The sequence below is a fragment of the Egretta garzetta genome, unplaced genomic scaffold, assembly GCF_000687185.1.
Source record: "Egretta garzetta isolate BGI_Z169 unplaced genomic scaffold, ASM68718v1 scaffold183, whole genome shotgun sequence".
Classification (NCBI taxonomy): domain Eukaryota; kingdom Metazoa; phylum Chordata; class Aves; order Pelecaniformes; family Ardeidae; genus Egretta; species Egretta garzetta.
Window position 1 is genome coordinate 50,285 of NW_009259232.1, and position 16,059 is coordinate 66,343.

General features: G+C 39.8%; 1 protein-coding gene across 1 annotated transcript in view; it reads right to left on the minus strand.

Moving 5' to 3' along the window:
* FAM53A (family with sequence similarity 53 member A) overlaps positions 1 to 15,727 on the minus strand; it is a 65,820-nt gene extending 50,093 nt beyond the window's left edge. Inside the window, 2 exon segments of the mRNA XM_009635848.2 lie at positions 2,018 to 2,266; positions 15,578 to 15,727. Of these exon segments, the coding sequence (XP_009634143.2) occupies positions 2,018 to 2,095 (78 nt within the window). The 5' untranslated portion in view covers positions 2,096 to 2,266; positions 15,578 to 15,727.
* Between the last annotated feature and the right edge of the window lie 332 nt (positions 15,728 to 16,059).

Below are 16,059 nucleotides of genomic sequence, written 5' to 3' on the forward strand. Positions count from 1 at the left end.
TTTAGTCAAGCAGTCATTATTCGCTCCCATGAATGCTTTTTAGTAGGGAGCAGCCTAGTTGCACACTATTCACACTTGTTTCTCCTTTTCCACACCTCACTTCATGATTTCCACACTGTTTCAAGCTGCCATTGTGTACAAACAGAACCTACTCCTGGCCTCAGAACCTGTTTTCTGCAAGAATGACAAAACCAATGACTTGATAGATTAAAGGAAGAGAGGAGCAGGAGAAGGTCAAGGACAAAACCACATCATCTGCCATATTCCACTCCACTCATTCTTTTTCATGCTTTATTTTAAGTACACATAAGGACAGATATTAAGAACAATCAACCTACACATTACAGCATGCCAACACATTCCCATATAGACTTCACACCATATAAAAAACAGTAATACATCCTCCTCTGCTCTTACAAGTCTCTGGCCCAAAATCTACAGTGACTATCAGTAAAGAGACAGCTCAGTTTCCAAATTTATGCAAACATTAGTGCCTCAAAAACTAGAAACTACAAGATGCCACTACAAGTTTAGAGGCAAGCACTGTTACTGGTTACCGGTCATCACTGGCTCGCACCTAGGCCCAGAATTTAGTTACAAGTGATGAGTCTGTCAGTTCAAGAATACAGTAGATTCTCCTACAAACTGAACATCCCAAGTGCTTCATCAAGCTAACCAAAATAAACACAAGCCGAGTAAGCACTTCTATTCTAAGAGTTAACATCATTCTAAGACCTTGTATCTGCCTTTCAAGAACAGCACGTATTTAAGGTGAAGACAGTAAAAACACGTGTGCTATAAGAACTCCTAAATGGACCTGTTACATTTTTAAAAATAAAACCATTTGATTAATGTCTACTATTAGACATCCTTACTGGACAAAGTATTGAACAAAGGGTCACGCACTTCACACATGAGAATTGCAGGTGCTTGTGCACAAACTCCACCGTATTCGGGATATGCTTTACTGATTTGGGCTTATGAAGTAAATAAATAAGCAGTTCAGCTACTTAAGTACAAGTTACAACAGGGGCAGAATCTTAATGTTACAGTAACTGAGCATGCTTCAGGTTCAACACTTGCATTATTTATTATTTAAAAAAATAACAGCACTAGAGTTGAGCAATACCTTCACGTAGTCATATTAATTTTTTTCAGTGTCCCATTGATACCCTAAAGTTTGACCTACAGATGGGTGCCGTTGCAATTAAAGTCAGTGAAACAAGGCTAGTACATTACACAAAGAATAGCATCTCAGGGTTCTCAGGTGGGCACCCAAAACTGCCGGGAAACTATTTTGCATCACTCACTCTGGAGTAGATAAGATCTCATTTTATAAGTGATATGTGAAGAGAATAGATTCCTTAGTGTCTGAATAGCATGCTTGAACCACACCACAGAATCACAGATTAAACTAGCAGAAAATAACCCAGTAAATATTACACAGCTTTTCAGAGCACCAAGCATCTGAAACACTGATAAAATGAGGATCTAACATCAACAACAGTCTGGTAGTCAGTAACCTGACTTTCGGTTCAACTGTATTTACTTGACAACCTGTTATCCTTCTGCCCAGTGCTGCTGATACTTACTTACACGGTGGTCACCAATTTTTGCAACTAAATACTGTTGTCAGGTATCAAGCACTTGGCTATATGAAGTGAAGAAAACTTCACCACATACCAGTGGTTAGGGAAAAAGGAATCCTGAGAATTTCTGATAGTTCTTCTCAGTCATTAGAACACTTTATGAAGAGAACAGGCTTTTCGCCAATTATTTTAAATGAAGCTGTAAGGTTAAAAAGATCACTAAAATAAGAAAGCATCACTTCAAGAAGGGACCATACACTGAAGTTTCACTTTCCCCTTAACTCCCATCTCACCTTGCAAAGCAGTCCTAACCTTCGATAGTTGAATTCTGGCTGATCTATGTTCTTGAATTTGTTACATAGTTTTGAGTTACTTTTAATCTACTTTGCATTTCACATTTATTACATGTTATTTTGGTAGATCCTTACCAGATTAATATTGTACGTTTTACACGTCAGATCATCCAAGCTCTGGTTCTGCAGCTTTTCTGTTATTAGTGTTACCATGGTAGTTGTTCCTTTTCCACTGCTCACAGGGAAGTGTTGGAGGCTCTTCGGTTTCTTGTTTCAATACTCGTGAGCCATTTCTGTTTTGGTTTAAGGTCTTCAGATTTACGCTTCCATCTTATTGCCAAAGTTTATTTCCAAATGCTGTCAGTGTATCATGTCTGATTTTCTCTAAAATTGGGGCAGAAAAAGGAAAAAAAGTCAGATAATTCTTGTGTACATCATAATTAGCATTGTAATAACAGGACTAGTGTTTAGACCATTCATTCATGCAAGTATACCACTCTGACCAACGCTATTGCCTGCCATTTCAGATTAAGTGTCTCTACTCATGAAAGAATACTCCTGTTGAGACTTCATTGATTAGAATTTCAGAAAGGAGACGAGACTCATACATAGTAAAGACCAGGATATTATTTGGTTGTTTCCTACTACTGAAATGATCCTACCCAGGATTTGTATTCCAAGGCAGAAGGAAAGACTTAAGCTTTCCCTCATTTGAGCTACTACTGAAGTCCTAGCCAGGTGTACTAGAACAGCGTGACACACGCAGATACTTACCATACTGTTCTGAATGCTTAATATCACGTGCCATTTAAGACATTCTACTGTATTGTTTCATCACCAAACCCTTCTTAAAAGGGGAGCGGAGCAGTGGGTAGCTCAAATGCTAGGTCCACTTTCCAAACCCTCAGCTACTTTTAATATATTCTCTGTGTTTCTTTCTTTTTTAAAGGTTATATAATTGCTACCTGTCAGCAAACACCAGATCTTAAACTTGTAAGCAGGACAGATTACCATACACGTAAAAGCATCACTGACAGAAGCTTACACGTCTTTATTCTGAGAGCAGTCATCTAAATCAAACACACTAGATTCACTGGCTGGCTCTTTCTACCCTAAACATCCTCTACGTAACTGCTTCCCCTCTCTCTCCCCCCTCAGCATCAGTAACCCTTAACTGCTGCGATACTATTCCTCACCATCTTCCAGAAGTCCTTATTAGCTGGTTATTTTTACCACAGCAAATGGACTTCTGTACTTTCTTCAACTCTACCTCATTCTTCTAGTTCTCAATAACCAGAACAAAACCACAGGACTTCATCTTCCTAATTTTCCTTCTCCTATCAAGCCTTTCAGGCTCACCATGGTTCTCAAATTCACTTCCAGTTTTCAATAGCAAGTCTACATTGGTATTAATTGTAACTTCTTTCACCCTACCTTCAATAGGCTCCTCTTCCCATAACTTTGCTTTACTGTGTAAACAAAAACATCTTTCCTCAACTCATGATGATGATCAATTAGTGACCTGCTTTAACCATTCTTGCTTATGACTTAAGTTGGTCAAGCATATTCAATGACTACTTATGGAATACAAAAAAGGGAGGGGAACCACACGCAGGTATTTCCAAATTTAAATAAAGGAACATGAGCCTTGGGGAAGGAACACTGATGCTGCTAGGACCGGAATTTTATTTCCACTTGCTAGGTTTTAAAGTCTACAGTACCAAAAGAGAATAGCAGAAAATAATTTTAAATTAATGTTTCCATAAAATATCACCTCTTTTCCACACTACTAATCAGCTGTTTAAATAAGCAGTAGTAGCAGCAAGAAAAAACCCACTTGAGTCCATGACCCAAGTTAAACCCATGTAAAACTAAGATATTAATAGTATTAATGGTAATGTTAGATTATCTTTTAAACCTGTTGCCTTTGAGTACATCCTCAAATATGATTTTCATAGGCTAACTGTACACTATTTCACCTTCATAGAAGTCTGCTATGTTACAGCCTCCCTCAGCCTAAAGGCTGTCCCACAATCATAATTCCTGACCACCTTTGGACCTCATTCTCGTATTTACTTTTATTTGCTCTAAGATGAGCTTACAAGTGCTCCTCAACTGTAAATAATACTACCCAGATATCTGGAGATTCCACCAGTCTGTTTCTACTGGACACGTCCTATCTCTCAGGAAAGCACCCAGCAACTTGAAATATTTACCACATCTTGTTCTGAAATGACACCAAGTCAAATATCAAAACCACTCAAGTTCATACACTCACTGCTAAAAGTTGCATACACCCTTTTCAACGTAAGCATCTGCCAAAGCAAGGTGCAGTTCACTAAAGACTATGCAAGTTTAAGGGCAAGCGTATGAACAGGGCAGTATTTAGAGCAGCACGACCAAACACTGCAGTGTCCCTTTTAAACATGATGAAGTTTAAACTAGATCTAGAAATCCAGAATAGGAGTCAAAAGAAAGGCTGAGTGGGGGTCAGAAATTGTCCATATACAGACTGAAAATATAATGAAGCTGAGGAGCTTAGTAACTGGCACAAAGACTTTCAGATTCATTCTAAGGATTAAGACTTCCACAACTAAGAGGCTACTATTAAGAACCAGCTACATAAGAATTTGTGTGGGTTTTTTTTCCTCAAGGAAAAAAGCAAATCCAATAAAACTACCAAAGACAGGGGAGGAGCAAGGTTTTGATCTGTAATCAGTTAACTACAATGTAGTTATATTTTGTTTAGTTCTTCTAATCTTCAAGTGTTTCACTGAAATTTTAAGTCAGCATAATACAAGCAGAGTAAGGGGAGAATAGACAGAAGGATATTAGTCTTTAGTTAATGAACCAGTACATTCAGCTGCATGAAAGGATAAAGGGGAGGCAAATGAAGTCGCAGAACCATGGCACTTTCAGAATCAGTTATCCACATTCTTAAATCCTACCAGATATTGGAAGTGATACTTAGCGTTGTAATCATTCAGGCCCTTTCTGATAGCCTGCATCCCAATCAATTCTGAAACAAAGCAAACTGGAAATTCCAAAAGCAGCATCTCATTTTAGCAACTCACACTTAACCAACTACATATTTTTAAACGAGACATGCTCCACTGGGAAAGATTTTTAAGTATGTATTTAAGGGCTTCATGGGACAGGGGTGAAAAAGTGATCTTAGCCAGACAAGCCTTCACACATCAGCTCCCAGTTTCTACTGCTCCCTTCCATCAGGAAATTCCATTTCTCAATAGCAAGCACAAACCCAAAGAGTATCAGTCTTAGCTGAGATCAGAAGCACGCTTTGGAATTGAATATCCTCCTTTAATGTGCTTTATCTCACATCATGTTCCAGCCTCGCCCAGAAGTAATCCACTCTGAAGCAAAGCCAGAAGATACACTGTGGCCACTATTAGGTGCTCAGCACATTGCTCTAGACTAACACTGGTCCAAAGCAAGCCACCAGGCCGGGCCTACACTGTGGACATCAGTACTGGTTTACATCACAAATCTGTTCCTACTGGGCAGTCCTTCTTGCTAATGCCAGCATAATGAATGTTTAAATGGAAAAAAGTTACCATCACCACACTCCTACCAGCGAAAGCCATTCTAGGTTGCAGTCTGATACACCTTAGCTGCCATCACAACTGCCAACACATTTTCTTCTCTGGCTATTTGTTGCCTGTGGCAATATGCCAGCACAAGTGGTTTTGCTGCTACACAGAGAACTAGATCAAGGAATTTTTTATAGTTGGATAAAGCCAAAACACTTCCTTTTTGTTAGGATGTTTTCCAGCTGGATCAGTTCCCCAGTCTGGTTTGCCATGAACTGGACACAAATGCTTGTGCGGGCACATTGCGGGATGACAACGCTGCTTATCAAGGTGCCCGTCCAAGTACAGCATCAAAAAAAAGCCACAAAAGAAAGCCAGCTGACATTAGCATTTCCCACACTGAGCCAGGCAGATTCTCCTATGATTAGGAATTGGATGTCCCCTTCCAAAGCAAAGTCTGAACGTGTTTTGATCCTGCTTTCCTTTTCCAATGCACACTGCTTTGACTAGCCAAGCTTACCAGCTCAAAGCGGCCTGAAGTCAGCCCTGCAGCCTCAGTACCTTAACTCAAAGCAACCAAAGTCCTGGTTCACTCTAGTTGAGCTGTTTATCAGGACTTGCTTCCCTTGTCTTCGCCAATTAATATTGGCTGTTAGGAGGCAGAAGATTCTCAAAAGTCACTCTAGCTTCGCTCTGCTGTTGTCATTTTAAAACTGCATCAATGTATTTTCAAGCCTTACAAGATTTTGGCCCTCAAGACCTCCGAGAAGGAAGTTCCTTACAGTAAAGAAAATGCATGGTCTTTTCATATTTTGGGGGTTTTTTTGTTTGTTTCAAGATCCTCTCCTGTAGTATGCATTTAGTGTACCCACAGAGATGGTAAGCTGTTTATTTTAGGTACTTTTTCCACCATGCTCTTACCAGAGCTGGTTAAAGGCAACTAACTTTCAGTATCTCCTTATCATGCCCTTTATGCTTATCAGGCTGAATCCCTCTCAAACTGCTTGGCACTTCAGACTAACTGGATTTTCAGTAACAGGAACCATTTGACCATCCTTGCTAAGACCTTAGCCCAATCCAGTTCTGCCCACCATGGCAAGTACCTGCCCTGCTTTCTATACAACCTGTAAGCATACCCCAAAGATACACCCGTCTGCTGTCACCAAGTCTCTACAGGTAGCAGCTGAGCCAGGCATGCAAGTTCAAACACTAAGATCCTCCGAGCCTTGAGGTAATGAAAATAGCCTTTGGAGCTCCAAGTTGGATGGAGTCCTACAAGATTATGGCCATCTTTCCCTTAGCACACCATCCTTTATGGAGCCTGATTAAGTAGAAGATCAAGAAAGTGGAGCCATCCAATATAAACATGCATAACAAAAGATGTTAGTCAGTCTCTGTCCTGGGAGAGGCTTAATCTTAGTAGGATCTCCTTAAGCTGGGGGGTAGAGGTGAGGGGGGTGGGGAGGAAGAGAAGCTATTTTTATTGCTGAAAGGTAGACTAATGAAAAGGAATAACATAAATGGAATATAAAGAAATCAAACTCCAAACACAAGCCAAAGCTAACATTCTTCACAGTTGGAGAATGAGCTGTGATGGAATCAGTATCACCATTATCGCTGATTTAAAGTTCTCTTCTATGACACGTTCTGAAGTCTGAGAAAAGTAAAGATTTATTAGTAGTACTATAGAGATAGAATAAAGAGAAGGTTTCTTTCGTTCTTTAAAAGTTTAGCCCCAAGTAGTAGCGACTTGTAAAATATCTGCCAAAATTAAGGGTGAATATAGAAGAAAAGCACTCGTGTCACAAATTCTGTATCTCCTCAGTGACATCACTGGGGTCTTTTTTGGGAAGACTACTAAAAATACAGATTACCCAACCCCCCAGTCTATTAAAGGATGTCAGAGGCTTATCCAATTTGACAACCTACATTCAAAGAGATGAAGAGTCCTGATGAAGAACATAAAGCCAATTCAAAAAATCTCTTCTTGGCTCTAAGAAAGGCAGCCAGACTCATTTCCAACCCACTCCTCCTCTGCATCCTGCAGGACAAAATGTTCCAGCGACAGCTCATCTCACTGGGAAAATTTACATTTGTTTGAAACACTTCTAACAATTTCTCTTCTGTCTTTAAGTTCCATCTTGGATAAAGAAGAAAAGATCACAAGATTTTAGATGATTTCCCCATAACACAAATGTAGGTGTTTCTTGATGATCACAATTCCTTTTTTTCTGCCTGTGGGACTAAAATTATCCAGTGAGAACACAGAAGGTCGTTCCCTCTTTTCTGCTCCTTCACATTATTTCCTACTCTTTGCTTGGAGAGCTACATGGAACCCTTATTACCAACAATCCCATAAAGACATACTTAGCCAGCTCCCAGAAGAAGAAAAGGATTAGCCAGAGTCAAAATTCCAGTTCGGATAAGTAGGTCATTTTAAAATATCTCTGCTTCAGCAAGCCAAAGCAGCTAATCACCCCAGCAGTACTAACTCCAGATCTAGATGATTTTGCTACCAGACTCTAGATGAAAGATGTTGTGATTTTTTGCCTCCTGGCACTTTCTGCAGTGTCCAAGAAGCATTTCAAAATTGAAACATCACGCAAAACTGATCAAGTTTTAACAGAGCATTGTCTGTCCCGTTCTAGTTATGCTTGAAGCAAGACTCAGTTGGAAGACCAGCTTCTTAGAAACTGTTAAACTAATACTTTATGACATCTGAAAAGAGCTACATAATGCCTAGTTTCTTGCAATGCAAAATCCCAGCTTCCTGAAACTACACATTATTTACCATAGTGCTAAGAAGTTCACAGGGAGGCTAAGCATTCCTTCTAACATAAGTCTATTAATAACTTCTAGCCCAGAAGGGTTCTTGATAGCAGGCATTTAAAGAGAATTATTTGGACTCTATCCTTTTTAGCACTAATCTGCAGAGTGGTTATTCTATAACCTTCCAAAATTCCACATCAAGGCAAAAAAAAAAAAGAAATCAGAGCTTTAGTTAGAAAGTTTCCTGCAGCTATAGAATTATCAATGAACATTTTGGGAGATAGGTACTTGAGTGAGACACCTCAGTTTCTAGCATGTTATACTTTAGGGATCCTCTCTTAACACACAATTAACCAGCACCCCTTTGTTTTCTGAGGTTCCCTATAGAAGGTGTAAAAATAGTGTATTAGAACAACAGGTTCTGATCCAAAGGGACAATGAAAGTAGAGTTTATAACCCTAGTTTGCATTCTGTAGAAGTTGTTTCACAACCACCTAGCAAATCCTGTTTAAATAGTAGTTCCTTTACCTGAAGGGTTCGGATGTGACACAAAATAAGGTCAGGCTCAACAACACTCCACACGCACCAGAACTCAAAATGAAGTCAGAGACATCAGTTCCAACATTTGCAATTCAGAGTTTAAAGACTAAAGAGGTATTTCTTGAGCTTCAAATCTCTTAGCTTTCTCCATGCGCTGCTTTCATAAGCCAGTTTTTATTAGAAGGAAGCCTCGATATTATGAGGTGTTCAAGCTGGGATTAAGGTTGCCACAACTCCAGCACAAAACTGCAAAAAGGACAAGAAAAATGAGCTAGAAGGCATCCTTTATATTAACTGATGGCCACTGGAGTCACGTTTCTCAGATACCTCACAGGCTTGAAGAGCACAAGCAATATCCAGAGCTCAAAACTGCCTGCTGAAGAACATACCTTGCTTAATTGGCAAGACAGGACTATATTTCACCACGCACTGAAAAACTAGTATTTGGGTTGTTGTTGCTTTCATAGATAGATGAGAGTAAATATTAAGTCCACTTGCCCGAAATCACTACAGAGCCCAGAATTTTGCTGGTTTGACCCTAAAGCATCGTCATTCCAACACCAACTGGTCACTGAGACAGCCATGACAAAATATAAACAGTTACTAAAATAAGGCTGCATCCTACGCATTCATTTCTACTCCATCTCCCACAGTTCAGATGCAAGAGCTCCTACGAGAAGGAAGCAAAGCGTCAACCATCACATACAGCCTTTGGACTCTGTTTTACTTAAAATGCAACACATTTTGGCAAATGCCTTGAACTCAAAAGGAACAAGTAGTACTCTGAGCTTTTCAATTGAAAAAACAGACCTTGTTCAAAGCCTCCTGCGTGAGATGAAGAAAACCTGCAAGCAGAAGCACCAGAAGTAAACTAAAGAGAATATTCTGGCTTAAGATGATGGTTTCCAGTTTGCAAAATCCACAGCCAGATGATGTGCTGGAAATAGCTTAAACATAATACTTTGGTGCACAAATTTCTGGTTTTTCAGATGCAGAATTCATCCAGCTTGGCTGAGAAGCAAATACAAAAGAGACCTAGAATTGTTTAATAACATTTGAATTGGAAACGGAAGATTTTACTCTGTTACACAATGAACTGTTGTAATAAATACTACCCTTTATTTCTCAAGTTACTATCAGATGGTTTGGGTTTGTTTTTAAGCCAAGAGGAAAGTCTCCTTCCAGAAAGGTGAAGGAAGGGTAGAGATAGGGGATGTTAAGCATTTGTCACAGTTTATAAAGTGTATTTCTCAAAGCCACAGAAGCAGTGAAGAAGTAAGCTCAAGAGAATTTTTCCAGGTCATACCTAATTAAAGCAGGGAATGTATCACCACAAAACTAGGGCTAAGAAGTCAACCTAGCCAGAAGTTAAAGTTTTTATTATTGCCAGCTCATATCAGTAAGTCTTAGTCTCCCAGGATTAAACCCGTCTTTCACACTTGAGGAAGACCTAATATTCACATCACAGACAAAGCCATCCTGCATCTTTTAAAGTGTCTTTATCAGGCAGGAAAACAGATGAGCTGTGCCTTCTCTCTGATCCTATACCAAGATGCTTTTGTTACTTTTGTTCTCTTTCCTAAAATACTCTTCCACTATTTAAATGACAGGCAAGGATTTCATTAGTTTTGCTGAAGGATATTTACATTTACTATGTTAGGAGTTCTATTTGAATCAGCCACCAGTGCTGGCCCATGACCCATCATCTCCCTGCAATGGGTGATCTGGACTCTTTCCTCCCTCTATCTCAGCATCACTGCAGAAAGTACAAGACAACATAGTACAGTGTTGAGGAACAACTCTGGTCTGCTGAGGCAGCCCTTTGCTTTTGCCATAAATACGACCCAAATGTGCTACCAGTCATTTTTTCAGTAATATGCTAGCTCAAATAAGAATTATTGCCTGTTCAAGTAGTTCAGAACAAAACCTAGTGGGCAATCACCACTTAAGAGTATTACTGTAACTTTCGCTCTATGATATTACTGAAAACTTGGAGCTCAGGTCGTACACAAATTATTTCCACCTCCACATACTGTTTTTATAAATATTCTATTTAAAACCAATGGAAGTATTTATTTAGTATACAAAGCCTCCAGTAAGATACAAAATTTAGATTATAAATAATAATTTATACAGAGAATAGTAGTGTTTGAAGAAATATACATACCACCAACCTAAGCCTACCACACTCCCACTAAAGCAAGTGATCCAGATTATACAAGACCCACAAGACATTATTTTAGTCTAAGGCTTCTGAAAAAAACCCCACATAGACGAAGATTAACTGGCCCTATTACTGAGATACTTGCTTCACTCCAGAGAAAAGCCAGGGAAAAAAAAATAAAGATAAGCAGTAGTATCGCCTACTTTCTCTTAAGTGTTTTGCCCTTAAAAATGAAACTAGTCAAACAGGCGCATATATATGCTTTAAAAATACTCAGGCCTGAAAAACGTGGAGCACTGACCCTTAACTAGTATGGCAGTGACGGTGATGATCACTCCACGCACACGCTGCTTCCCCATGACAGCGAAATAATATGAGAACTGAAGTACTGTTATATTCCTAAACCCCATGGGCTTGGAGCTGAAGGATTACACAAATCTCTCCCATACATCCTGCTCCCAAAGCACATGCAGCTAATAAACCTCCTCCTATTTGCCTTCAGGTTCATTCTGAAGGGTTTCAGACATCTGGCTGGCTTGTTTAAAATAAAAAGCCCAACTAGTATGTTTGTTTTTATGATCCCAAGTGTGAAATGTTCTTGCTGGAGGCCTCAGGCCAGGTGAAACACACTTGTGTTAAGATGCTACTTCATGGCATTTCAGGGATCTAATGAGCTATATAATCTGCACACAGGGAAGTCTCCCCAACATTAGCTTGCGTACAGCTACGGAAATTAAAAACAAGGAGCCTATAGTAGTTCAAATATTTTTCAGTAAACAGTACAGCTGGTGAACTGCAGATAGGGCTAAATTTAGAACTCAAGTACTTAGTGTTCTGTAAATATCCATACATCTCAGTGCTTTCAACATGAAATACACTTCTCCCTAGCCTTACTATCCTAACTTTTCATAGCAAGAGTAGTAATCCCCTCATGACACAAAGTACTATGCCCAGTTTAGCAGGGTAAGAAAAGTTTCAGTCTTTGTCTCAAAATTATAACTCTCCAGATGATCACTCTAACTGTACTGAATGCGCACCCGTATGTGCATATCCTTACTTTAGCCATTTATTACAAATACACTATTCACATTTTCATTTAAACCCAGACGTCTAAGACAACAGCAAATTACAGAAAAGCTATGCAAGAGTAAAGTTCTACTCAGGCTCGCACACAGAAGTTAAAGCTTTCTGCTATATCATCTATCTTGAAAGAGCACGGAAGTGCATTGAACAGATACGAGATATGGTACATAACAGACAACCAAGTTCCCTCTCCTGGCCCAAACTTGCTTCTCAATCTTGGCTGACCATCTGCAATTTGTTACTCAAGAAGCTTAAATTCATCTGCCAGGAAACACCACCTCAAGAGTCGGAAAACTGAAGGTTTTACAATAGCTTTTTAAGAAGTTTTTAAAACTCAAGTTTTACAACAGCCATCTAGTTACACGACCCATTAGAACTCAGAGAAAAAGCCTTAACACCATGACGCTTTAAAGTAGCAAGAATTTTCTTTAACATAAATAGGTCTTGGGTATTACACTACAAATACCAAAACTGAATGCTAGTTTGAAGAATTTGTTGTTGCTCCTTACTTTGTGGAACTACAGTTCCATCAACTTGATTATTTGTTGGTTTCCAACTTCTGTTGTGCACATCCCATGAGTTTTTGAAATGTGAAGTCTCTGAAGAGATCTGCGCTACGTATATGCTGCTCCACTACACGTGAACCCTCAGTAACAGTAAGCCAAGTGCTCCAGGTATGAGCGGACCACAGATTAAAGTCCATTAAACTAATGAAACAAATACAAAGACAAACCCAGTACATATGCCAATATTATGTACACTTTCAGCATTTGATACAGGTCTCACTTCAGGTGTCACCAGGGACATCCCTCTTGCCAGACTTAAGGTACTTCAATAAAAATGAGTTCAGTTGAGCTATGCAGCTCTTACTAGTTCACTAGACCATTCCAAAAGCAAGATCACTGCTTGCTTTCTCCACACATTCAGCCTTCATCAGCACACTGAACAGCTGGATCCAGGACATGCTCTGCTAGAGGTCGAGACACAAGCCAAGGGGTACGGAATTGCAGCAGGTATTTAGGAAAAGCATTTGTTAACAATCGCATCAACTAAAAGAAGCCCCAGGAGACAAACAAAATTATGCCATGTAAGAGAAGACAAGTAGGTTAAGTTAAAAAAAAATAGTATAAAGTGAACTCCATTATAACTACATCACTGATTTTTCTGTCTGTTGAGGTTTGTTTTGTTTTTAAATACTGAAAGACTTCTGCTTCGTCTGCGTAATGAAAAAGTTCAGTATTTTCATTGTGCACTACCTCAACACTATCAGATGTTTAATGAGTGAGTCATTAATTCTACAAGCAAGTTCTGTGGAAAGATTCAGTTGCCAAAGTGGATTCAGAGAAGTCACTAGGACCCCAAATCATGAAGTTTACACTCACAGTGCCAGCTATGAAGCCTTAATGCAAAACCATGCTCCTGTATGGGAAGCAAATGGGCACAAGGTGCCAATCAGTACACAAGTATTACAGACCACACTTCAGTTAGATGAGGGTGAAATAACTCAATTTTAATTGAGCACAAAAATGCCAGGTAAAGTGAACACTGAGGAATGGGAAGAGCCTTTAGTTTTCATCTTCACTGACTGGGACAGAAATTTAGCAGCTTTAAATGGCAGCGGTTAAGTCCCTTGACTAGCGAGTCAAGCACGTAACATCTGCAGACAACACCACAAGAGAGGACCATAAGCATTTGGAAGGGAAATCTGTGCCCCCCCCCCATCTGGGCAATTATCTTTACAGATGACTGCATTCTGACAAGATCAGCTTCTGGTAACCAAGTTGAAGGACAAAACAGTAAAGATTTATCAGATAAAGTCAACAGTAAGAGAGATGCAAGCACATCCTTTCAGATCTTCAACTCAAAACTCTCAATCTTTCAAGTGATCTTTCAATACTGATAAAAAGTGTGTTTTACCTAAATACGCTTTAAAGTAAGCCTCTGAAATTACATCTGGGTTTCTGGTATCTTCACTCACGCAAAGGTTAAGCATACTATAGTCGGCATAAAGCAGTAACATCTTTTCTGCTGAAGATCCGAAATACCAAACCACTGTGTTAGGGGAAGCCACTGGCTGAGCACCTGGACCCAAGAAGTAGTGATAAACAAGGTTTTGACAGCTGCAGCCTTTTCTGCAGGTGCAAAAAGCATTTGCTTCATTTCAGTTTGGCTCAGTTTAACAGTTAGTTCAGTAACTAGTTGAGAATTTAGAAACAGGTTTGGTTTTACTTGATCTTCTCAGATCTTGTGCTCAACTGAGCAAAGGGGGAGGGGAAGGGAAGGCCCCCCCAACCCCAAGCAGTTCCAAAGTTTAAGACTGTATATTTAACAGGACTCTAAAGTTTAGTCATAAGGACACATGGTATTCTGCTCTAAAAATTGAGCATCACACTTAGTACAGAAAAACCTCCCACAACCAAGTATTATCCCACCTTGGAAGATCCCCCATACCACCCTCGGCTCCAGCTTCCACAGCCAAGCTTGCCTAGCAGCATCATTGGCAGCAGGATGCACCTAACTAAAAAACCATCTTAACAACAAAATCCCTGTTTCTGTTGACTGTTAAGGAGCTTGGAACAGTTAGTTCAGCTGAAGGTGTTAGAAGCTAAGCAAGTAAATCCCACCCCAAATATCTAACCTGAGGGCAGGAACAGGGATATGCTTTGCTGCACAAGTGAGCACACAAACACCACACACACCAAGCACAGCATTAATCCCCACTTCACCCACACCCCCGATCCATGCCAGCCCCCACCTCTTCAGGATAATATGGGGGATACTTCTCAGTCCTACTCTTCCACCGCAAGAACTGAAGTTTTGGGATAACAGCATGAAGCTGCTTATATCTTAACAGCTTGAAGATGAAATGTAGTGGTTTTACTTTAAGATACAGCATTACACAAATAGAAGTTAAAAAGCCATTTTACTTTTTTTCGTAACATTAAAAATAAATACTTCATCTTGCGTATCAAAATACAAACAATTATTAACATCCTCAATACACACTTCACCACCCACATTGGAAGTATTTGTCAGCACCTCTATGGCAAATACATATCCAAGAAAAGTACCCTTAAGAAAAGTTAGCTCCAAGTAGTGGGGGCTTATTCTTCAACACCTAGCTTGCAATGCAAGAGGCATTTCATCTCAAGAATGAAGAGCTTGAAACAACCCTAATTACAGATGGCTTCAGAGGCACTCTGCAACACCTGGAATTATTTCCAAGGTACCAAATTTCAGCTGTTATGTGATATATTTGAGTACAGATAGGAACAGGCCACACTTTTTAATTTTAAAAAGTTCTGGACATCAGTTTCTGCCTGCCTTCATTCCACATCTGCCTTCAGAAAAAGGTCAAAATTCATGTGACTGATCTCTATTTCCCCGCATTCCAGTAAAACCCCAGGGGAGAGGGAGAACCTTTTGCGAGCACTAAAAGGGAACAAGGAGGTGAGTAGCACCCAGCAGGTTCCCTTTGACATCAGAGTACAGGGTTTAGGGACAAGAGAGAACCTACTGATGTCATACACCTGGGTTCAGACTTCCACTGCTGGCAAGCAAGCAAAGGCTGTATAGTGAATGCAATACCTAGTGGATAACTGTACCCTGAGAGCAGTTATCAGCGGTGCCTGGGAGCAGACACCAAAAAGGAACCCAGCTCAGTTCATTGATTTCTTTGTTTCCCATCATCTGTTGCTGGCAGAGTAGGCTTGTTCCAAGTAAGAGAAAGGCAGGAAGAACTGCAAGACATTAAAATGCAAGCATTAAAATTCTGCTTAACTCTGACAAACTGGAAAGAACTAGAATATAATTCAGTTCCGAAAGGTACACTCAGGCAGTATTAACTGAGCAAACAGGAAGGCAAGTTCTTCAGAAGAAAGCTGTGGGCTAGGTTGGATCAACAAGCTGACCTTGAAACAAATGTTAAGCTGTTGTAATAAAGTCAAATGTACGGGGATGCATAAACAGGAATATCGGCTCCAGGGCACATGAAATAGTCTTACTCCACTTGGCACAGGAAAACCTCAGCCAAAGTACAAAGTTGGCTTTAAGCACCACACTCAAAGACC